The 25,637-nt window shown below is 36.9% G+C and overlaps 1 protein-coding gene across 11 annotated transcripts in view; it reads left to right on the forward strand.

Moving 5' to 3' along the window:
- Nucleotides 1-25,637, forward strand: part of CCDC171 (coiled-coil domain containing 171) — a 190,195-nt gene that overhangs the window by 14,289 nt on the left and 150,269 nt on the right. For all 11 annotated transcript variants that reach the window (XR_014880683.1, XR_014880684.1, XM_085214404.1 and 8 more), the window contains 4 exons: nucleotides 3,589-3,735; nucleotides 14,638-14,730; nucleotides 17,480-17,640; nucleotides 25,287-25,425. Coding sequence is in view for 9 of the 11 variants with exons in the window: in XM_085214404.1 (XP_085070530.1) it covers nucleotides 3,589-3,735; nucleotides 14,638-14,730; nucleotides 17,480-17,640; nucleotides 25,287-25,425 (540 nt within the window). In the remaining 2 variants the exon portion in view is untranslated. The remainder of the gene's footprint in view (nucleotides 1-3,588; nucleotides 3,736-14,637; nucleotides 14,731-17,479; nucleotides 17,641-25,286; nucleotides 25,426-25,637) is intronic.

Consider the following 25,637-nt stretch of genomic DNA (forward strand, 5'->3'; position numbering starts at 1 on the left):
CAGAATGCATGATAACACAATATATTACAATATAATTGGAATTGTGTAAATCAAATAAAATGAGAGTGTCCAAAAGTGGAAGGTCTTACTGTAATAATGAAGACGAGATGGGTAGGGAGCACACACTGCAGAGATGAGCACTGAAAGAAGGGGCAGTCTTGTGATTTGTAAGCCGTTTTATCTTTCCTACTAAATAGAAAACAGAAATGGAACAGTGAAAGTCTTCTGGGATATGTAGTTGTTGTTCTCCTCTGAGAACCAGGTACTCAGAACTATCAATCCATAGAACTGGAGCATTAACTCTTTAACTCCCAGTGCACTACATGATGTTATGATGTGGAATACCAATAACAAAAGTCTTAAAACCGTGAGACACTGTATTGCTGTGTTAACACTTGAGAGACCTGGTTGTGGAGGAAGATCACAGCACTGTGTGATTTTGTTTACTTTTGGTCTTACTTTACACAGATTAAAGAGATTGTAAGTATGCATGCCAATCCTTCTTGGAAAAGCTGTACCTAATAAAGTGTGATTCTGAAGTTGGCTGTGGAAATCCTGAGGCATGAAGATGAAGTCAGCTTAACCTATTGAGATACATCTCCAGTGGATTAGAAGGCACTCACAGGGATCACTGAGTCCCAACTCCTGCCTCTACCCCATATTCAAACCATATGTATGATGGCATTGTTTCCTTCCTTTACATACTCTCTTATAAAGACTTAATGTCTTTCTTATGTTGTGGTGCTCTATAAACTGCACTCAGTGCTTGAGATGAGGCTGCATCACCACAGAGAAGTCTCTTCCCTCAGTCAGTGCTGGGTATGATGCACCCTAAGGTACAGGAATGGCTGCTGGGAATCACTGCTGACTCATCTTCAACTTGCTGTCAACCAGAGCCCCCAGATCCCTTTCCATGGAGCTGCTCCTCAGCTTCTTGTTACCTAGACTGTACATAAATTCAGGGTTGTCCTATTTCATATGCAGAGTCTAGCACTTATTCTTGTTGGATTCCATGTGATTGGTGATTGTTAGCCTTCAAAGTTGTCAAGATTTCTCTGCAAGGCCTTTCTACTCAAGAGTCAACATTGCTTCCTAATCTGGAGTCATCTGCGAGCTTACTTAGCATAATATACCTTCAGCTCCTACATCCAAGTCATTTAAGAAAAGATCTAAGAGAACAGACCCCAAAATGGAGCCGTGCAGAACCCCACTAGTTACTGGCCACCAGCTTGAAGGCCAATCACCCATTCACTATAACTGTGAGCCTGACACATCAACTGCTTGTTCAGCCATGGATTACATTTATCTTTAGCTGTATGCTAGACATTTTGTCCTGAAGGATACCGTGAGATGCAGTATCAAAAGCTTTGCTGAAATTCATAAAGGTTACACTGACTGGAGGGAAAGTAATCCTGTCTGATTTGTAACAGGCTCTTTGATGTGTCTGTTTATTATACTTTACAGCCCATCTGCTTCATAAGGTGAGAAAGATTTGGAGTTTAATAATAGGTGCAATAGCATCACCTTGTGGTTAGCCAGAAGATAATATTATTTTCCAGAAACACTCCATTTTTTTCTTAAATTACTTGTGTAATCGCATTATTTATACAGACATTAAAAAATAGTCAGCGATGTTTATATGTGTGTGCATAGTTTGTACATGCTATGTGAGCATATGTGTATATTTTTAACATAGTCAAATATTTCTCCTTGTAGTTTCTAAGGGCAGGTGACTTTTGGGCTAATGTGGTACAGTTTCATACTTAGGAGAAGTCAAAAAATCTCTAAAATGTTTTTTTAAGGTTATGACATCCTACAACTCATACTGACTTGTATAGCTAGCTTGATGTATTACTGTTAGTTGTAGACTGATGTCAACTACATTTCCAGTATGAAATATTTTTAAATCTTGACACAGTATTTTTCCACTACATATAAATGATATATTGCTTATTTAATTCATATTTTTCCTGGCTTATTTCTGTTAACATCTCAAAGGTGTACCGAAGAGATACAGATATTTGTCTTTTCACTGTGGAGAGAGTATGAGTAATTGTGTATTAAACTTTTCTTTTTTGCTCTGTAGTGGGAGTCCTGATACAGGTGGGAGAAGACATTTCCAGAGCTGTTATTTGCAGCACTGTATTTACTCTAGGTTTCCATTCTTAATTCATGTTTTACGCAGATGTTTCTTGTTGTTTTTTCAGGGGATGCAAAAAAAAGTCAAATGATAGTGCCTGCACATGAACAAAGAGGCAAAATAAACTTACTTTTAATTAGCAGTTCGTAATACTTAGCATCCTAGAGTGGCCATGGTTTCCTTACTGTCATGTTTGAATGATCAAAACTTTCTACCTTCAGTTCAGGGGAACATCTGAAATCTTTTTCTAGACTTTGGAAACAACTTGTATTTATTTGGTCTTCAGGTGTAAATGTGGTTCCGTCAGACTTCATTCTTCAAAAAAATCATTCTACATGAATAATTCATTTTGTCCTTCTCTTTCTCCATGCTAGGGATATGCTTTATGATTAGTAATTTCTCGGAACAAGAATATGTGATGTAGAAATAATAGCAGAGTGTGCAGACCAACTGAATAGATCTGGTTTATTTTCACAAAACGTCTCTTGCCATGATATTGAATAGGATTAAATGAGCAAGAAGACTTAATGGAGTCTTTCTGTGTTTTGCACAGAAAGCCATTTTAACAAATTAGGTCTCCAAAGGTTCTCCAACTAAATCACTGGATTTATAGCTTCTTCCTGATCCTGGCTATGAGAAAGCTTATTCCTGTTCACTAGACTAAAGCTATTAATTCTGAGACTTCTGTGATCTCTAGCTTAAGTATGTGTTAGACTACTAGGAGTTCATTATTTGACTACTTTTCTCCCAGCCAGCTGTGTTGCAGAAGTGGATTAGGTAGCACTGACTCCATGCAGTTGTGGAGTCCAGCCGTGCTATTAATTATCCCACTCCGTACCTTCTCTCGTCTACGGAATGCAGAAATTTGAATGGGGAACTGCATCTTTATTGAGAGCTACTTTGTAGATCCCATACATAATTGTTTAAAGTAATTCAATTTCTGGACAAATGTCTTTGTAATATTAGCAAAAATGAACATTTTAAGTTTATGGAAGTAACCAATTCTAAAGATGTCTGATTTGATTTCAAGTTCTACTAATTAAAACCAAAGCAAAATAAAACTTCCTGTCCCTATGTACCTTTTGTCCAGTACAATTGCATGCTTTCCTTCCACCACTGACATTTGGGAGGATGGTAGAAGAGGTTGGAAGAGTAGCCCTTTACTATTTAAAGTTTCCTGTGGGGAATTGTCTTTGTTTTTACTTTGAGCGCAGAAGGTCATACTTATGCTGATTTTTGAATCAGCATTTTGCCTGGTGGTGAATGACGAACTTATATGCTCTTGGGCAAGTGACTCAGTTGACAGGTTGGATTTTAATAAATGGTAATTCAGTCTCTGTCCCCAGAGTTTTCCTTTTTTAAACTCTTCATTATTATTATAATACTTTAATAAAAGCATTATTTCATTCTCTCTTCTTTTTCTTTTTTTTCTTTTTTTTATTATCTAGAAGCAGAATAGCGCACTGCAAAACTTAAGTAAGAAGATGAAAGATATGGAGCTGGAACATCGTGACTGTTCAGAAATGCTTACTCGTCATGTACACAAGCTTGAACACAGTGCTGAACAAGAGGAGCTGCTTAAAAAAGAACTTGAAGTAATGCTTTTTGCTTACTGCTATTCCTCTCAAGAAACACTGAAGCTCTGAGCAATTTTGTTTTTGAGGGATGAAACCTCTCAGTTTTCTGGTGATTTCTGTTCACAGAATTGACAAAATGTTGAACATCCATTTTGCAGAGCAGACTGAATAGACCAATGCCACTTGCTATGTGTTTCTCACTTGAGACTGACGTTTGAGGAGCAGATGGAAAAAAGGTTAAATGAGCATGAAAATAAGGCTGAGATCAGGAAACCTTTCTTCCCTTTGCATTCTCTCTAACCATGTAATGTCTTTTTTTTTAAATCCTCTGTTCTTTTTTGCTTAGGGTTTCTTATTTTTTTTGCACAAGTTTTTAGAATAAGTAAACTTGAAATGGAAAATATACTATAGCTGAGAAAGGTGCCAGATGGTGTACTAGGTAGAGAAAATAACATAACAGCAGATCACAGTGGTGTTTTACAGCACTCCTATCTGTGCTTAAATGCTAAAGGTAGTTTTAGTTTGTGTGTTAAGTGATACCTGTTACTGAGAAACCTTAAGCTTTTCAAACTAGTGTCTTCTAAATGTATTTCTTTTACTAAAATGCTATTTGCAATTTTCTCCAAAGTTTCATTATTTTGTTCATCTAAGTTTTATAGTAACTGCTGTCTGAATGTGTGATCTGAACCAAGAGATTCTTGACAAAGGATTTGTTACTGCTAAAAAGCATAGAAACCAGATGACTCTTTACGATGTAAGTTTCCTACCAGAGATAGTTTTAGACCTTTTCTATGACTAATTTTAGAAAATTAGTCATAAATTAGCACTTCTGGAACATTAGGAGTCCTTAAGAATAATGTGAACAGTTTTTAGTTGTGTTTGTTCTTGTTTTTCTCCTTAAAAGCAAAGAAAATATTTAGAGAATTGGTTGCTAGAAAGTTAGAGCACTGCAGTAAAGATGGAGTAGAAAAGAAAATTACTGCAGGGAACATCAAAGCTCGTCAACTAAAAGCACTGATTATTGATGAACAAAGTAGACATTTGTACCCTCAGAGATCTATAGGAAATCTATTGTTAGGTACTGCAAGGTGCATATATTGGCCTAGACAGAATTGCCTTCAGGTAGGAAAGTACTATGAAATTTGAATAGGCTTTTTAAAACAAAGATTTTTGCTTCAGAGGGCTTTCATGAAGGCTGCTTTTTGGTGTAACTGAAGGACATATGGTATTAACATAAAAATCACGAGCTGAAAGGAAGAATAAGGCAGGCAATGGTTTCTCTCTTTAAGTAATTTAATTGGGTGTATTTACCATCTGTAAATTTATAAAGGATGTGCTCAGTTCCTCAGATATTTAACTGTGTGCTGGAGGTGGTTTTATCATGGAATGCTATCTATTAACCAAAATCAGCTAAGATAACTTAATTATGGCTTAAGTTTTATTAGAATCAATGTATTGATCTCTTTATAATCTAGTGAGAAAACAATCTACGCTACAGAGAAAGTATTCTTGTGGTACTTTCAAGTGTAGGTGTTTAAGCAACGATGAAGGAAGGAAGGTATGTGATAAATGCTCTTGCATAGGAGAGTTTAATCAAATGAGCACAAGTCCGTGTGTATAAGAATAGTGAAAAGTAAATTAAACTGCAGTGCATATGCTCTGGTCAGCTTGCATCTCACCATCATAAAACTAAATTTCAAAGGTGTAGATGTGAGAAAGAACTTACCATTCTGTGCTTAAAATTAGATTAATAAGAATCTCTCGGAAAAACCAAACAAAACACCTTTGTGCTTTAAGAAGTAGAAGCACTAGATGTTTTCTGTTTATTGGTTATCTTATTTAGCTTACTGCTACCTGGAGGCTTCACACTGGGTGGTGGACTCAAGCTCTAGGGTTTGAGACAGCAACATTATCTGTGCTGTACAAAATACCTGCATCCCTGTTTGTTGAGAAGTTTGTTCTGCCTCTTCTGTGATCATGAAATGCTACCAATTCAAAATTTCTGAATTGATTGATTATCTGATAAAACCTATTTTAAGTTGGTGTATCAGCCATGTTCCTGTCCTCAAAAAATTAAGCATACTGGGAAGCAGTTTAGTATTAACAGAGCTTGAAGTCTGAATTGCAGCCTTTCTTGTTCAGAGCCTTTCTTTGATTTATACATCTGTCGTTCTACTTATTCCCTTGCATTTTGGAACTCAATCAGGTTGAGATATTATCTTTCCTTCCTGAAGAAGCAGAGTGGAGGGACCTCAACAAAAAAGGCCAGATATGCTCATCTTCAACTTAGTGTGGCTACTAGAGCTTTCTCCTTGGAAATTGTGAAGGAAGTAATGCAGAGATATTCAAGGACAGATCTGTTTGATAAAGGACGGGGAAACGAGCACTGGTTTCCCTCCTAATTGGTGTAAGGAAAGGGCCATAGCCTTTTACAAGGGCATGCTGCATTCCCACATAGCCTTAGGTGCTTCTGTGAAACCTGGAGATTGTTGAGATTTAAGCTCATTGCTGTGTATAGAATTTCTTCCTCTCTACTGTAAGCAGCTGCCTTGGTACCATGATAGCTTCTGTACATCATACTCTCAGTTGCCACTTTCTTCCTGTGTATTGTGGAAGAGACATTAAAGAAGGGCAGTAAAGTCTAAGCAGTAGTTCTCACTATGTGCCAAGATGTTTAAGTTTCCTTAGAGTTCTGTAATACTTTCACATGGTCCTGTGTCAATTTTAAACTCCTCACTGTATGGGAATAAGTATTGCCTATTAGAAATACAGGTATTTCTGTTAATGTTCTGATAACCAACCTATATTTAAAGCTGTGATTAAATTATTGATGTTATTTTTACCTATAATGTTGATATTTGAGGTGGATTTCATTCAGAAGCCTTGAAGTAGTACACCTCAAACAGAAAACAGGTTTTTTTTTTTTTCATGTAGTAGTCCTGTATTTGTTTATCTGTCTTCATGTTATGGATTGCTTTTTAAAATTTTCCTTAAATGGGAAAATGGTCTCAGAAGTTATCACTATTTATATACCTATGCAGGCTACCTTATTATATAAGTGGGCATTAAATAGGAAATGCATACTATAGTTTTTTGATGACATTGATAATCTTAGGGTGGTTTGTGTGGAGAATAGGGTTGTTCCAATTAAAAGGTAATCCTTTTATTTTTTGCAGTACGCTGCCTCTTCACTTGCAGTCAGGATGAAGTTTCTCAGAGTTTGCAAAGCTGTTTACTACCCTCTACTGGACATAAGAGAGAAGTCCATGAAAAAATACTTTTTGCTGTAATGAATGAAGTGAAAAATTTAAAAGTCTCTGACACTCTTAGAGAAGATTATATCTATTACATTGTAATAGAAAGAAAGAAGGAGAAAATTCTTAACCTTCTCCCCCTCCTTTTTTTTTTTTTTTTAATATTACTCAGGTATTCTGCCTCAATTATTATTCTGAACATGATTTGAATGAACACATTTCTAGTTTCCGGAGTATATTTCTAGTTTCTGGAGTAAGAATTGATGTGAATGATTAGTCTGTGGAAAATTACCATTATTCTGTTGCAAGACAGCTGTTCTAGCTTGCAGCAGTACCAAATGTGGTGTATTACTGCATGAGCCTGGGCTCCTTCTGAACACATACTCTACCAGAAAAAAAAACTGAAGTTGAAACCTTGTTATTGTTCTGTCTCTTTAGCCCAGGATTCACTAGTCAAATTCTTGATGTATTTGTACTGAACTCATCAAGATCCTACTATTCATGAATGTTAATTTTCTGGAACCTGAGTCTTTTATTTTTGCCCTTTGCTCCTCTACTCTAGAAGAATGATTTCTTGGGAAATATAGAGCAGTTTGTATATAAAAACAGTGTTTCTTGTAATGTGTCTGGCTGTGAAAAAACTGCCAGGAAAGCTGTTTGATGAACAAGGAATGAGAGGGGAATGTGGATTTTTATCATGAAAAACAGAATTATTATTTCATAAATTTCAAACTCTGTCTTGTTCATGGAAATGTGGTGATCCTCTATTTTCTGTTTTATGTTTTTGAGGTTGCCAACTCCCAGAACGTTGGAGCTCAGGATCTGTCAAGGTTTTAAAGCCTTTCTCTTGAGTCTTGAAAAATGTCCCATAACTGGGTTCATTTTATTTCTGATACTTTGAGTGTATTGCCGTTTTAAGAACAATTCCTTAGCTTTCAGAAGGTCTTTCTATGTTCCCCTCCTTTAACTATATAGACCTTTCAGTACACTGCTGAACATGCAGTCTTGCATTACTTTGTAATGCTGCTATAATGGGAAAATGACTGGGAAGAAAACTTGTTTAGTGATGGTCCACCTTTGTATTTACAGAAAGTGTAAGTATATGTAATAATAAAGTACACATAATAATAAAGTTTGAATGTACTAAATTTCTTACTGTATTCAAGTTAGTGAATTGAGAAACTGAATCTCAGATAAAAGCAAAATTGTAAACAGACAAAACTAACTGAATTGCAGTGTTGGGTAAGTTATATAGGTCTCACAGTAAAGAGTTGATAAAGCTTCAAACAGTATGAGAAAGGACACTTTCCACAGCAGGTTAACAGTGCCACTGCTTAAAATTTGAAGTCCTTTTTGTTTTCTCTGCCTGCACTCTCCTTCATGGCTCACTCGTATTGAAGCCTCGACTTCACAGTGTCTCTACACTCACCTGCACATCCTCACAGCTCATATCTAGGAATTTGAGCTATTTTAGCTGTCTTATATGCCCTTCAAGCACTGCAATTTAGTGGCTCCAAAGTTTAGGTTATTTCAGTGACATGCTTACTAATGTAATGCACTTTACAGAGGACCTTCCTCATTATCAAAAACATTTTATTGTGTTATTTAAGCAAAGGTTGAAGACTTGTCACTCTTCACTCACTGTCAGACCAAAGCTGAATATTTTGTAGACCTTATTAGGATTTAGTAACAAGTCATATTTAAATCTTGTCTGTGCATGTATAAAGTGACAGTGTTGATGACTGGGCTTTTAAGCATTTTATGAACTATGGAGAATAAGACTCAGAAGAGATACCCTTTTCCCCTCAAAGTACTGTAGGAAGGAGAGCAATTAAGATGAGTTTGCCAATTGCAAATCAGTTGCAGATTGGGGTAGGTTTGCACTTTATCTAAAGGCAACCGAGCTGTAGCTGTTTAACAGTTCTATTGGTTTTGACTTTTTTTCCTAGAGACAAGCATATGGATTATTTTGTAGCCCCCACATCAGTGTTACACAGGTGTCTAATTGACTCTTGTCAATTAGATATGTTACTCTTCATTTATAGGACTTCATTATAGGAAATACTGATAGTGTAGACTGCATTCTGTAAAGCTGAAAGAACATTCACCTTAGTGGTTAAGAATTACTTGTAGTTAAGTACTTTTATAGTTAATAATAAGTTGTTTATTATCTGGACAGGAGATGGCTCCACCTTACCATGATCAAGAGGACCAGTATTTATAACAGTAGATGGAACTGGTCAGCATATTTCCCAAAGATGTGCTTAGACCTGACTTCTTAATTTGAATTAGGATTTGTTTGGAAATGCTTTTAAGTTGGGAAAAGTGACATCTTAATCTGAATGTGGAAGCACACAAATGGAGTGATGATTCTGATCTGATGTATATTCTCTTCCCTGAAAACTATATCATGGTTGAGCATTGCATGTAAGGGGCTGTGTACTTAAAGCCATAGAGATGTGTAAATATCCTAATAATCTTCGTACCCTAAAAATCTTGTAGAAGTTATCAAAATAGAAGTAGAGGAGGAAAAATGGGCTTACACTACCACATCTGAAGTCAGTAACTATTGGAAATGTACTTTTTTTTCCTCTTCATCGTTTGCTGAAGTTTTTAATCTGAGTGCAAATGTCAGAGGATTCAATTAAGTAACTGTGGCATTGCACACATACAGGATATTGGGCAGTATATTCTGAAGGAGTAATTCAGTTTCATGCATACTGCAGTACTTACAGTAAGGATGAGGAACTGAGAAACATGGAAGCCACACAGACACTTTGAAAAATGGTACTGCAAACTGTTAGCATATGGAAAATGTCTCCTCATTAGCATTTACATATAAAAGGATAATGGAAAAAGTGTCTGAATAGTAAGGGCTTAGTCTAATCGTACAGCGTGGTTGCCTATAAGTTAAAGCCTGCACAGAAGTTTCCTTAGCCATTTTTCTTTAGTCATTTTCTCAAAAGACACAATTCTATCTGTGCTGTCATGAAAATAGACAAGAGATCCGTGTTCTTTAAATTGAGACTTACGTTTGTTCAGCTTTAGTATTTGAGGAAGCTGGAAATTCTGTGAGTTCAGTGTAGTACTGTACTTGTCTGTCTTCAGATCTGCTGCATGTCAGGTGAACATGAATGTCATTGGTGAGCTCTGTCACTATTGAATATTGCTGAATAACCATGTTACCACTGCTGCATAAGAAAAAAAGCTTCACCGGAGAACCCACTTATTTCAATCCGTCCTAGCGATACATTAATAAAAAGAAATAGTCCATGCTAAAATGGAAAATATTCCTGCTTAACGTTCAACTGAAAAAAATGTAATCTGGATATCTGAGATCCATAAGCTTTCTCTAGAATTTGTTTTCATGTATCTCCTTTGTATACAGGCATTGTGTAAAGTTTTTGAACACAAAGGGAGACTGGCTGTTATCTTTTGCATAATTCAAATGAGGTTTGCATCTTTCTGTCTGTCAGAAAGGTATGTGGAACTCCTCTTCTCATCCCAGTTCACGTTCCGGAGTTTTTAATGTAGTGTTACAGATTAGACTCATCCCTGACATTTCTTTCTCCCACAGAATGTACAGTAGATCATTATCTCTGCTATGGTATGACAACAGTATGCACTATGGAGTGAAGTGCTTATAAGGATTAGCAGAGCCTGTTTGAGACATCAGTAGGAAAATAGACACAAATTTATATGAAGTGTTTGAGGTTTTTTTGAATTTTTTTTCCTCTTTAGTCTCAGTTTGGAATCCAAGTTCAATTTCCGTGGCTGATGTATATTTAGATAAACAGCAATCCCAGATAGTATTCTAACTGAAACGTGACATTTGATGAATCTTTCTGTTGTTTAGCCAGGCTTATATGCTAATTTCTGATTAACTACCTCCTGCAGTTTTTGGTTTTCCCACAAATTTTCTTCTGATTTACTGACATCTCACTTGTTTAAATTTACTAAATATATGGAATCGATATCCCAAGTTGGAAGGGACCCACAGCGATCATCAAGTCCAAATCTTGGCTTAACACAGAACTACCTAAGAAAACAAACCCTACATCTGAGAGCATTTTCCAGAAGTTTCTTGAACTCCATCAGGCTCGTTGCTGTGGCTGCTGTTCTGGGAAGCCTATTTCAGTGCCTGACTACTTGTCTTAGTGAAGAACCTTTGCCTAACTCCCAACCTGACCCTTCTCTGACACAGCTCCGTGCTGCTCCCTCACATCCTGTCTCTCACCAGAAAGCAGAGGTCAGCACTGCCCTTCCCCTCCCCTTGTAAGGAGCTGTAGGCTGTGATGAGGTTCCCACTTAGTCTCTTCTTCTCTAGGCTGAACCAAGGGATCTTGGCTGCTCCTCATACATCTTGCTCTCAAGATCCTCCGCCATCTTTGTAGCTCTCCTTTCAACACTCCACAGTAGTTATTTCATTGAATGGTTTGGGTGAGAAGGAACCCTGAAAATTATCTCATTGCAACCCCCTTGCACAGGCAGGCACACTTTCCATCAGGCCCATATGGTGAACCAGAAGCTGCATTAACCAAATCAAAGAACGCTGGAAACAGAATATTAATTTTTGTACCAGAAACTGGATGACATCTTCATTACTTCCCCAGTTTACTGGTGTATTTTTTCTGGAAGCCCTTAAATTTCTGAAATTATTTTTTGCAAGAGAGTTGCTTATACTAGTAAACTAAGATTGAAGTCTACTTGACGAATTTTTCAAGACATGAAGAGAATGTAGTTCAAATACCGTCTTTGCCTACTAGCAGTCTAAGAAAGTAGTTTTTGCCTGGTCCCTGACAGTGACTGATGTTGAAAGTAAATACTCGTTTTCTCTCTAGGTCTGTGTTTTCTGCAGTTTCAGCAAGCTAATTTAAACAAGGTTTTAAAAATTGAAGTTGTAAGAAGTTACTGCTATGAGTCTAAAAAGTCAAACAGAAGATGAACTTCAAAAACAAGAAGAGAATTTGAGGTTCCTAACCTCGCAAGTCAAATACTAGTTTTCCCAGTTCTTCCTGTTTGTAGGCATGCTAGTTCTACAGGTTAGTTCTTCAGTAGCTTGTGACAACTGAAGCAGATCTGTAAATGTGTCTTTTTAAATGGAACTACTCTCAGACAGTAAAAGAGTGATGTGTTGGCGCTTCTTACTCATTGTTTCAGAATTTTTTAGAAATGAATTTCTGTATTTCTGACAGTTTAAGTTTCCTCTGGACCATGCCTTTTGCCCTTGCAATTAAGCGTCCATCATGTCAGCTTTATATGTGCTCTAGTTTTCAAGTTCTGTATTAAGAACTACATATGTAATCTATTTTGGAGAAGTTTTGGAGAATTAGATTGGTACATTTTTTCATTCTTTCAGGTACCCTCAATCAAGCTGTTACTTATTCTATTTTTATTTTTTTATTATTGGGACTGTCTCTTTGTTCCCCAGGGTACTCATTTGCAGAAATAAATTAACGATTGCGGTGCCTTTTAACAAACAGAAAATTATTTTCTTGCTTCATTCAAAGGGAGAATGAGATAAAGGCAGAGAACAGAGTTCTCAGTTTGACTGGTTCTCAGAAAATCTGACATTAGTAGTCAAATGAGCTTATGAATTAGTAAGTAATTAAAACCTTGCAGTCACTTTTTTCAATTTTTTCATTCTAGTGTTTGGTATAAAAACAGATGTTTGTACAAGGTAGCGAAAGATGGAAGGTAATTTTTGCACTTGAGTCTATATTGCGAGATGTTCCTGTTGAAATTTTCATGTTTTTTTTTTTTTAGCTGTTGTATTTTTAAATGTAAAACTTGTGATAAATACCTTCTTCACTTTTCCCTTTACTCTTCTAATCAAGAGTAAATAGAGGTGTATTAAAGCTAACTACTACAAAAAACCATGAAATCTATCTTAATAACATTTTTTGTTCATGGACTACTTTTACTAGGCTGGCAGGGCATTTGTAAAACCATCCTGTTGGCAGCTGTTGACCTGTTGAAGTATGCTAAGGAGGTAGTTACAAACTGATCCAGGTGATAGTTTGTTAATTTTGCATTAAAGCTGATGTTTGGAAGGAATAAGACTTTTAAGGCTAAATCAAGACTTAAAATTTTGAGGATAGTTTTAGAAATACAGAAGTATAGGAGGAGAGTTTGTGCAGGATTTTTTTTTTCCTTAAATATGTTAATCATAGAACTTCTGTGAAAAGAAAAAGTTCAGGCCTTCTGACATATCTTACTATGGAGTAGGTTTGGTAAGCTCTGTGCTTTTTCTACTTTTCTCTTTGGTATGCCTCTGACAAACATCTGTATTGAACATTTTTCCTTTTTTTGGTTGTGCATGTGAGAAATTATACAACATTACATTTATTATCAAGAACCTTTGTTCTAATATCTGTTAAAGTTTCTTCTCTTAAATGTTTGCAATCAAGATGCAGTCTCATTGATTATGTTAAACTTTCTGATATTAATTCATTTTTCTTGGTATCCCTAATTTAAATTGAAATGCTGAAATTTAGATTGTTTTTTTCTCATCAATTTTTTTTATCAATTCTATCATCCATCAAAGTGAAAATATTTCAGTAGTATAAAACAGGGTAGTTACATTCACAAGAGTTTGCATTATATCAGATCTTTACTTACTGCTTTAGCTAAAAGCATTTTTTCAGATGAAATTCAGTGTCCAGGCTTTTATCTGGATGTATGTGTCTAGTTATTGCTTTTGTGTTTAATGTAATTTGGAAGACTTTTTTAAGTTGAATCCCTTAAATAACAGCAACAATGAACCGAAAAAACCCTGCTGCTCCCAAAAAAACTAAGTAAGGAAATAGCCTATCTTTTGAACATTTGTGGCCAATCCAGATTTCAGACAGATTTCTAGCATAGTCATTTGCATTCTGTAAATGCTGGAAGAATGGACAACAGAGGTTCAACAGTCACATTCAGACAATCCCATGTTGCTTAAACTGTGCTTGCATATACAGATACTCTGTTCTGTAATGAAATGTGACTGATTTGATTAGTCAGGATATTTGTTAAAATATCGTACACATCCTGACATTTTCTAGACAAAACCAGCAGAATAGTTAGAAGTCAATACAAATACTGTGTTAGCTCTTTGAAACATTATTTTTAAAGATCTTTAGCATAGTGAATCTCACTGATTTAGGCCTGCAAAGCAATGTATTCTTGGCACTTTATTTGGAAATTACATGCTAAAAACATTATGTGTTTATGGAATTCTCAATCTTCTGAATACTTTGTCATCTCATTACTGAATTTATAGATACTCTATTGTTATTTCATTGTTTTTTGGAAAATGTAGGATGGAGTTGTGTTGCCTCAGGTTACAGCCTTGGTAAAAGCAAATAGTATGGTAATCAGTAGAATATTTAAGCTCAGTCTTTTCACTTTCTGATTCCAGCCAGAGTTTTTTTAGTTCTAAAACAATGCAGTGATAACATAATGCTAAATCAATCTACTTAACAGAATAGAATAATGTAATATTTTAGCTCAGTAAAAATTATTTTGATATGTGTTTCTTAGATCATGGATAATCATAGTTTCCTGTGCAAGTCAGATATACTGGGTTGGTATATGGAATCCTAAAATACTGAGTCGTAAGAAGAATCTTTATGTCATGTTTACTATCTGTCTGAACTTAAATTTCTTCAAAATGTACTTCTAGGCAGCAACAGACAAAATAAAGCAATTGGAAGAAAGCATTGAAGCAGAAAGAGCAGCACATTTGAAATCCAAATTCAATTTGGAAATCACCCAGGTAAACTTTTTGTTAAATATTTTGTGGAGCTTTACATCAGATGAGTTCCTGAAGTTAAAAAGTTGCAGTCTTCTAGATGCTTCAGTAAGAACACTTTTTTTTTTGCATTTAAGTTTCAAAACTGTAATACATAAAGGGAAGATCAGAAAAATACCTGTTTCTCACGGAATATTCTTTTTAATATTAAAAATTTATTCAGATTTGTAAGGATGAGAGAGTAACTTCTAGTATTTAAACAGCGTGGGCAAGAGAAATATTTAATTAGAGCTAAGAACCATGGTACTCTGTAAATATCTTGTCCTATGTCTTTTGAATAGACGCTCATTAGGACTATTTGGATATGCAGTATATACATCTGACTTCTATAGGAGCGAGTACTGAATAAACACACGCTGAAACTGCTGTTCCAAATGTAGTTGTTCAAAGTAGATTTCACCTTCAAACAACATTACTGTATCAGCAATTACCAGTAAAGCTTAATTGTATGAGAAAATGTAATATATATACTTGAATATTAAAGCTTTGCATTTTTCGTAATGGACATCTATATGACTGAGAAGAGCTGAGAAATGCTGGGAAATACTGTCACTTTAGGAAGCAGTAGGGAAAGATCTCAGATTTGTCCCAGAGGAATTGGGATAAATCTGTTGGGAACAAAACTTGGGAACTTTGAAGATGGTAGCAAGGCTGATAGACTAGCTGAAGTGCCTCAACAGCGATGCATGCAGCATGAGCATAAGCTGAAGTTAGAACACTGTGATTTACCATCACATTTTTATGATAGCAGTTATGAATTGCACAACTGGAGCATGACAGTTAAGGTCTACAAGCTGTTCAGAGGAGATCAGAGGGTGCTGCCTCTGAGAAATAGTCATAATCAGGTTGAGAGCTTGTGAGTAAAAAATAAAAAAATCAGGGATCAGACCAATAAACACTTGGTGATTGCAATTTACTGCAGGCCACTGTAAACAAAGAGCAAGTCTGAAACAACCTGTTGAATGCAAATGTGTATAAGCCTATGGATCCTTACAACACTGTATAATCAATGAATACATGGATGTTATAATTAAGAAATATACAGGAAAGTTAGGCTAAACAGGTTATCACATTAAAGAAGAATGGATGGAAAGCTTACCCTTGTCCTGGGATCATTGAGAATACTCCAAGAGGAGCAATCTCCAAAAGAGTTCCTTCCTCTGTGGTAGTCAGCTCTTAAATGGGGTCTAGGAAGGAGAATTGCTTTCACCTGTGCTTCCAGAGCTGACTCATTGCTCACCTCAGGTGGTCAATCAGAGGTTCAGGCTGTGATTCAGCAGTTCCCATACAGACACACATCTCAGTTCCTGAAAGAACTATCTTATGTGGTTGTGAAGCAAGTCTTCATCATATTTGAGAAGTCACAGCTGTCAGGTGAAGTCCCCAGTGAGAACTGGGGAAATGAAGACTTGGGGAATCTAAGGCCGGTCACTTCTATGTGTGGAATGGTTGCGGAACAGATTCTCCTGGAAGCTATGTTAAGGTACATGAAAGATGAGATGATCTGAGACACCAACATAGCTTTACCAAGGACCTTCCCAACCTGGTGACTTTCTACAATGAAGTGATGGTGTTGATGGACACACGAAGGGCAACTGATACCATCTCCCTGTATTTGTGCAGGGCTTTTGGTGTGGTCCTATACCACAGCCTTTTCTCTAAATTGGAGAAATAAGGATTTGAAAGGTGGATTATTCAGTGGATAAATAACTGATTGGATTGTTGTAGCGAGAGGGTTGTGGTCAATGGCTGTTGGCCACAGGTGGGGCTGTTGGAGTGTGTCCAAAGAAGGGCCACAGAGATGATCTGAGTGCTGGACCACTGCACCTTGTTCAGCCTGGAGAAGATAAGGTTATGGGCAGCCTGATCTTGTGGGAGGTGTCCTTGCCAATGGCAGGTGATATTCAAGGTTCTTTCCAACCTGAGCTGTTTTATGACTCTATGATCACATAATGTTTGACCAAATGAGGCAATTACAGCTTGCTTTAGAAGGCAGGCAAAAAAGCAAAAAAAACCCCAGTACTTTAATATTCTTATAATATAAGACTTTACAGTGTAAATTTTACAAACGTAATCAGTAATATTTGTATTCTTCCTTTTTATTTTCTGAGCAACAAAAGTAAATGATGCCATTTTTGAGTTAGTTTTTTTTATTTTAATGATCTTCTCTATGAAAAAGCTCTTATTTATTTATTTATTTAAGGATACCATTAAGGTAGTAAAAAGCAGAGATTTGGTTTTCTTCATTTTCTTTATCTACTTCATCATATTCAGTGGAACTGAGAGGGCAGCGTTCCATAAAATTAGAGACTTTTATAACCTAGAAGCTGGTACAATTTTCTTGTCTTTTTGAATACATGAACTTTTCAAGCATGGTTTCCTCTTAGTAAAAGTAATAATTGTAGTCTTTGCAACCACGTATCAAACTTAAACAATAGAATTCCCCTGAAAAACTGTGCCTAAAACCTAGAAGGCACAGTTTTAAGAACATTAAAAGGCACTTTTTTTGAACTTACTATTTGTCTCTGTTTGAACTATTTATACATTTCTGCCTATATTCAGTGTTTTTTCTAAAAATGCAGTAAGATAGATTTAATGGAATATAATTTAGATTTAATGGAATATAATTGTTCTTAAAACAGAAAATGGAACAGTGTTAAACACCATGATACTTTTTTCTAACTTGTTTCATTATTTTCTGATCACTTGGTAGATGAGAATTCGAGAACTTGAAGGAGCTTTGCAAATGGAAAAAGTCAATCAAGCAGAAGCTCTTTCAGACTTAGAGATGATCAGGAAGGAATTCAAAGAGGTAGAAAATGCATATGAGAGAGAAAAACAGAAAGCCCAAGAGAACTTGGAAAAAGTCAATAGGTAAGTTATCTTTTGTATTCATTGCAAATTGGCTGTAGGAAGCTGGAATAGCACTTAGAGTTCTATAGTTTTCTGTCAGTAGAAAACAGTACCCATCCTACAAACCTTACCAAACCTAAAAAAGGTTTCAAATCTGGTTCCATTAATAACAGGTCCATACTAGTAAGCATAAACGTTAGAGGAAGGTGGAGAAAATAACCAATCTATTATGTAAGTTATTTGTCTAAGCAAAATACTGAAAATGATAGTTATGATAGGGTCTTGTAGCATTTGGGAGAAGTATAGAAAAACATACACAGTGGGTTTAAAAATATTTTTTTCTTCATACAAATACAATGTTATGATGAGAAGTTTTCATGGAAGTGGGTGGATCTTCAAGATTTCTATCCAGGAATGTTTTTAATTTCTGCTGAATAATCTTCATATTTTGCTTTTGAATACACCTGGAAAGTTTTGGCTTGGTAAGAAAAGGACAGGAAAAGGTGTGAAGTAGACAAAATTAACTTGAATTCCTCTCCCACTCAGTACAATCTGCTTTGTCTGTGGTAACAGATGGTTCTTGGAAGAATGGCTGTGTTATACTTCCCAAGCAGATAGAAAGATGCACAGTTACTGTGTCTTCTTCCTTGGTTGAATCAAGTATATCTTCGGATAAGAAAACATAAGAATGGTGTTGTAAAACAGGTAGCTAAGCAGTAAGTAAAAAGAAGGATAGATTTAGAGAAGGAAGAGGTCTGGGAGGACTTAAAGTTGATGGCTTACTGTGGTGGTGTGGGTAAAGAATTCTGTGGACTTTAGAGCACTGAATTCGGCCTTTCTATATACGTAGTTTCAGAGATGTTTTTAGTAACACGTTTGAAACATCTGCAGAGTGATTAACACAATGGAACTCTTAATCATAGTTAGGCCGAAAGAAGTCTGAAAGTGAGATTGTGAATTTAGGTAAACAAAAGCCATATTAAAAAAAAAAAAAAAGAAAAAAAAAAAAGAAAAAACCCAAACTTTTTCTTCAAAGAAAAGAAAATTATTTTCATGTAAAAATGGTGAGAATGCGTGAAATACATTATGATAGTAATCCAATGTCATTATTCAGGAATATTGCAGTTTAAACATCTAGGAAGCTGACAGGTATATTTTGAGACTTTTAATTAACTGTAAACTTGTCCTGCCTTGTTGTTTTGCTCTAAGCATGAATTCTATGTTAGCAGTTTATATGGCATTAAGGTAATACCAGGTTCTTTGCATTTTCTTGAAGTGAAGAAAGCCTGTGCCACTAATATGAGTTTTTTAAAATAAATTTTAAAAATCTACTTCATATTCAAAGCAGCTTTATTTGAAATCTTTTGGATCAGGAGCTTTTCCCATCCAACTTCTGACCTGCATTGCGTGTGTTCATCTTGTATCTAAGTTCTAATTTCTTGTCTTGCACAGAATTTTTTTCCTCCAGTAGGTTTCCATGTTTAGTTGGTGAAGAAAATATGGAAAATTCATGTTTTTGGAGATGAATTCACAGATAAAATGTTTTCATTCCCTGCTAATTCCTGAACAGTTTCTTCCATCCAAGGTCCAGTTCTGGGCCCCTCAGATGAAGGACAGGAAACTGCTTGAGAGAGTCCAACGCAGTGCCACAAAGATGATTAAAGAAGTGGAGCATCTCCCTTACGAGGAAAGGTTGAGGAAGCTGGGTCTCTTTAATATTTGTAAATATGGAAAGAGTGTCATGAAGGCTCTTCTCAGTGACATCCAATGACAGGAGGAGGGGCAAGTTGGAACATGGGACGTTCCACATAAATGTGAGAAACAGCTTCTTCACAGTAAGGCTAACAGAACACTGGAGCAGACTGCCCAGAGAGATTGCGGGGTCTCCTTCTCTGGAGATATTCAAAACCCACCTGAACACGTTCCTGTGTGGTCTAATCTAGGTGTTCCTGCTCCAGCAGGGGGATTGGACTAGATGATCTTCAGAGGTGCCTTCCAATGCCTGACATTTTGTAATTCTGTGTGATTCCGAAGCTGAATATTCCAAGGTCCATCTTTGTATTTGAGGCGAGACCAGCTAAATTCAGCATCATCAAATGAAACACGGGGCTTTGAGTTTTCTTGGCTAATTCTATTAAGCTGAAGTCGTTTTCAGTCTAGAAAAACTTTTCCTGTCTTCAATATGGGCACAAAGCATAACTTTCTATAATTCAAGGAGCCATTAGCCTTCCAGCAGTCTCTAGGTACAATATATCATTCCTTCTAGAAACTTCAGGAATTACTCCCTTGTTGTTTCTATCCAAGCTCAAAAACTTGCTTTTGTATTATATGAGCAGCTCATGTCTACATGAGAGAATACTAACCTCTCTGTGAAAGTTACACAGTTGGTAGTTTTAATAAAGGCTTAAGAAACAGAAACTGCCTATTCTTAGAATACTGTCTCTCTGAACTCTTAGTCTGTAAAGGTAGGTAGTGAAGGTTAAAATTTACCTCAAATGGACTATCAGTATACTCAGTTCCTTTTAGATACTTGCATGTAATGGGCATGAATGTCTCTTCAGTCTATCCTGCTCTTTTTATGTGTTGGAGCATAGAATTATCAGTTATACTGGTGAGTATCAGTGATTACTTTCAGTGGATCCCTTCAGGTAGAACAGAAGAACCTTTGATCTACTTATCTTTGAAGGGTGTGGTCCTTGAACTTAAGACGAGGAGCTTTTCATTTTCTTTTAAGCCACGATTTGGCATCCTAACATATTTTTGCTTTGCCTGGAGGGGTCCCGCAAGATTGTCTTTCAGTTTTTGGAAATTGTTGGGGACTTTCATTTATTGTGCTAGAATACATGTATGTCTTTTTAGCTGGACTTGATGTGGGATAAGTGGAAGCTATACAAAGCTGTGAGATCTGATTTTCTGAGAAAAAGATCAGTAACTGATTCCAAGCATACAGACTTTTCTGGGTTGCATAATTTATTAATTAGCTCCGAACCCAGTAGCACTATGTAAATTGTAAGTAACAAGAGATCTGGCTCTTCATGTGAATTTATTTTTCTTGAAGAGTGAGGACATGATGTAGAATAAATTGGAACTTCTCTTACTGTGCTTCTGAAAGCTATGAAAATAGGAATGACATTTGAGAGCTGAGACAGGCAAATTCTTTAAGAATAAGAAGTAAACATCTACATCTAAAAGAAAAAGAAAATGTCAGCTGGGCTGGAGCAGAAAGACATAGGCATTAGGAGGAATGATAAAGTATTCCTTCAGCTAAAAGGCATGTTCTGTCCTTATGTATGGGTTAAATCTGTAAGACTTATTTAATTCAAAACCAGGAAGTGACAATATTGATTTAAAAGTTGGGAAAAATTAGAGCCTTTTGGGTTACTAGCAGTTCTAATGAAAGAACAATGAAAAGAGAAAATAAAGAGAGACATCTGGATGTTGCCATTGTTAAAAATTATGCCATAGAATAAGGCTGGAAGGGATTGTAGATGATCTGTAATTCAACATTCTACTTATGCCAGAGTCAGCTTTGAGATCAGGTTACTCAGGGCTTTGTCCAGTAGATCTTCAATATTCCCAAGAATGATGATTGCACAAGCTTTCTGGGAGCCTGATCCTCTTCTTGACTGTCACAGTGGAAGAAAGCTTCTCATAGTCTGAATCTTTCCCAATTCAATTTGTGACTGTTCTCTCTTGTCCTATACTTTGTTGTGAAGAGGCTGGCTCAGTCTTTTTGGTGACCTAAAGGTACTGTGGGGTCTGTTATTCACCCTTCTCCAGGCTGAATATACCAAGTTTCCTAACATCATATATGGCCTTTACTCCAGCCCCTGATCATTCTGGTGATATTCTCATGAGCTCACTCTAGTTCTGTTGCTATTAGTTTTCTACTAAAATGTCATGCTAACAGCTTATACAATCGTAGAATCATTAATGTTGGAAGAGACCTCTAAGATCATCAGGTCCATCCTTTGACCCATCAGTGTCATGCCTGCTAAACCATGTCCCCACATCTACATGTTTCTTGAATGCCTAGAGGGATGATGACTCTGCCACTTCCCCGAGCAGCCTATTTCCATATCTCACCACTGTTTCTGAGAATAATTTTTTTCTAATATTCAACCTGAATCTCCCCTGGCATAATCTGAGTCCACTGCCTCTCATCCTACCACTGGTTGTGTCAGAGAAGGAACCAACCTCACATTGTTACAACATCCTTTCAAGTAGTTGTAGAAAGTGATAATGTCTTACCTTAGCCTCCTCTTCTCCAGGCTAAACAATCCCAGTTCCCTCAGCTGCTCCTCGTAAGTCTTGTGTTCCAGACCCTTCACCATCTTTGTTGCCATTCTTCAGAAATTCTTTGGGCCTCAATGTTGTTCTTGTAGTGAGGGCTCCAAACTGAACACTGTACTTAAGGGGCAGCCTCATCAGTACAGTGCAAGGAGATACAATCACTTCCCTAATCTTGCTGGCTGTGCTATTTCTGATACAAGCCAGGATACGGTTGGCCTCCTAGGCCACATGAGCATGCTGCTGGCTCATGTTCAGCAGCCTATCAACTAGTGCCCCTGGATCCTTTTCCTGCATACAGATTGCCAGCCTCTCTGCCTCATGTCTGCAGCATTTGTTGTGACCAAAGTGTAGGACCCAGCACTTGGTCTTGTTGATGTTACACAACATGGCCTCATCCAATTGTCTGAGAGCTTCCCGCTTGACTAAGACTGCTGATAAATAATGGAAAGTGGCTTGGCGAGCATTTCTGCTAGCTTGTGTAGGTCCCATCTGGCTCCATGGACATGTGATAGTGTAGGTGGAGCCAGATGGTAGCTGAATTGTAATGTGTTTATTCTGCTCCCCATCCCTGTCTTCAAGCTCAGGGAACTCAGTACCCTATTGACTATTAAAGATAGAAGCAAAGAAAGCATTGAGTACCTCAGCCTTTTTCTTGTCCTTGGTAGTAATGTTCCCCGTTCCATCCAATAAAGGATGTATATTCTCCTAGGCTCCTTTTAGCTGTTAATATAGTTATAAAAACAATTCTATTAACTTCAAGAATTAACTTCAAAAAAATCTGAAGTCAAGAATGGTGATCAGATTAAGTTTTTGCTGGCCTCCTGCCTTTCTAATTTTCCCTCTGCAATTTCAGGCAACTTCCTTTGCCTTTCTCTCCTTTCAAAGATGATAAACTCTCTTTTTTTCCTCTGAGTTCCAGCAAAAGATCTTTCCTGGTCCTCTTCCCTGCTGCCTGTCTTAAGGTACACCAGAGATGGCCTGCTTCTGCACCTTTAAGACTTCTTTCCTGAGAAATGTCTAGCCTTCATGGGCACTTTGTCCTTCAGAACTGTATCCTATGGGACTCTGCCTACTAATGTCCTAAAAACCTCAAGGTCCATCCTCTGGAAGTCCAAGATAGCAGTTTGTCTGATGCCCCTCCTGACTTCATCAAGAACTTTATCATTTTGTGGTTACTACATCAGAGGCAGCTTCAGACTACCGTGTCTCCCCTCAGTCCTTCTCTGTAAATAGCAGATCTAGCAGGGCACCTTCCTGGCTGTCCTACAGATGTGTTAGGAAGCTATCTTCCACACACTTCAGGAACCTCCTAGACTTTTTCTTTTCTGCGATATTGTATTTCCAGCAAGTATCTAGCAAACTGAAGTTTCCTATGAGAACAAGGGCTAATGACTGTTTCTTCCACCAGCTGCTTCTAGAATGCTTAATCTGACACTTCTTTCTGGTTGGGTGGTCTGTAACAGAGTCTCACCAGGATATCAACCTTTTTGGCCTTCCTCTGATCCTTACCCACAGGGCCTTGACTGTATCTTTACCAACATTGACTTTACAATATCAAAATACTTCATAACGTACAAAGTCACCCCACTGCCTCTTGTTCCTTACTTATCCATTCTGAAGAGCTTATAGCTACTGCAACATTCCAGTCATAAAAGTGATCCCACCATGTTTCAGTTATTTGTGGCTAGCTGGCTGTCTCCTTGGTCCTTTTTGAGTAGAGCTGCTCTCCAGCTGGTCACTAGGTGTATTGCTTCAAAGGGACTCTTCCTTCCTAAACCCTGGACTTTGCATTTGTCAGTGTGATATTTCAGAAGCTTCACAGTAGGGTCTACCTCATGTCTATGTATGTTCTTCACTTGAGCGTATAAATTTTGTTGTGTTGTGACCTCTTCCCATCCAATGGCACTCTTGTCCTAATCCATGTGATTGACAAAGATGTTAAACAGATTCTAATATAGAATTCTATAGTATCCTACAGTAGTTACCCACCACTACCATATGAACCTTACTATCTACCCTTTTTTTTTTTTTTTTTTTTAAATCTACATGTTAGTCTATGTATCGAGACAGTGAAGTTCTAATTTGCCTGTAATAAAGCTGTGTGACAGTGTCAAAAGCTTTGGTGAAGTTGAATTAAATGCTATTCACTGCTTTCCTTTTGTCCACAGATCCCGTTGTTCTGTTACGGGTAACTGTGTTGTTCAGACATGATTTAATTTTAATAAATACTCTGATTTTTTCCCCAGTCATCTGTCTCACTTTCATGAGCCCAGAAGCTTGTTCTAAGAGTTATTGCTCCCTGATCTTCCTGAGATAAGTAAGACTAACTGGTCTGTAGTCCCATGGTTTGTTCTTTTGTCTTTCTCTGACTATAGGTGTGCCAGGGACCTCTCTGATCTCAGTATTTCAGAGATAGCAAGAAGCCTTTCTGTGATTGTCTAGCTCTGTCTACCTTTGAGTATAGATGAGCCTATCTCTTCTGTTTCTGTGGGTTCTGTCTTCATAAGTAATTGCTCACTCAATTATTGTTTGCATTTAGCAGTCACAGAGGCTTAGGAGACCTTGTTGCTGAAGTCTGAGGCAAAGAAGGCATTGAGCGTGTTGATAAATTACCTGACCTGCACAGAAAACAGGCCCCACATTTCTTTCCCCTACCACAGTATGGTGGTAAAATCTCTTCTTGTTCTGGTCATCCTTTACAAACATCAAATCAAAGCGAGTTTTGGCTTTTCTGACACAATACAGATGTGCCTGGCAATCTTTCTAAGTTCCTCCTAGGATTTGTCTTGTCACTTCTGTGACCTGTGCACTGTTTGGTCCTGCAACTTTCATGAGTTGCTTAGCCAACCAGTCTCTTTATATACGTTAGTTTCCTGGATACCATGAGAGACAGTTTTGGTAGGTTCCTTGAAATTCCGAGAGAGTCTGCTGGTGGAAAACTCTAAAGGCGTGCCATTGTGAGTAGAATATGGTCAACTATGGAAATATTAGGAGGAAGCTTTCTATTTGAGAACAGGGTTGATTACGTAAGACTTGACATGGTATTTCTGAAGAGAGCTGCTGTGTTAATTAAAATTTAATGAATTCTGTTTATTACATATAATTTGAAGGGCATATTAAAATAACTGAATAAATTTATGACTAGTAGAAGCATCAATAACTGGAAAACATACCACTTAGTGAAAAAGCTCTTCTTGAAAGGAAAACAGAACTTTTTTCCATTGAAAAATATAATATGCAACTTCAGAAGCCCTACAGGGTGTGAACATCAGATGTGTCACATCTATTGGTTATATTTGAAAGTATATAGTATAGCTGTCAAAAGTATTTTTGATTAATAAATGAATAAATGTTTTAATGCTGAAACTTTCCAGATTAGAAAGAGAGTATATATCCACAAACAAGCAAATGAATGAGAAGATTGAGGAAAAGAAGGAGGTAATTAAAGATCTGTTGGAGAGACTACGGGAAAATGAAAAAACTCACAGAGAATTACAAGATAAACTTGCAGTGGTAAGACAAAACACCAGTGATGCTTCTGAGGGTTTTTTCGACATATTATGTACATAAAATGCATTTATGGAAGATTTCAATCATTGTGTTACTCTAGTCTTACTTGTTGCTTTTTCTGGTAAAATATGAGTGTTAATACGTGTAGCTAATACACTGCAGAAGCTAATTTGGAAGTGTATTCCCTGTATTTAATTGAAGAGGTTTTTCTTTTT

Source organism: Meleagris gallopavo, chromosome Z, assembly GCF_905368555.1.
Source record: "Meleagris gallopavo chromosome Z, MGAL_WU_HG_1.1, whole genome shotgun sequence".
NCBI classification, from domain to species: Eukaryota; Metazoa; Chordata; class Aves; order Galliformes; family Phasianidae; genus Meleagris; species Meleagris gallopavo.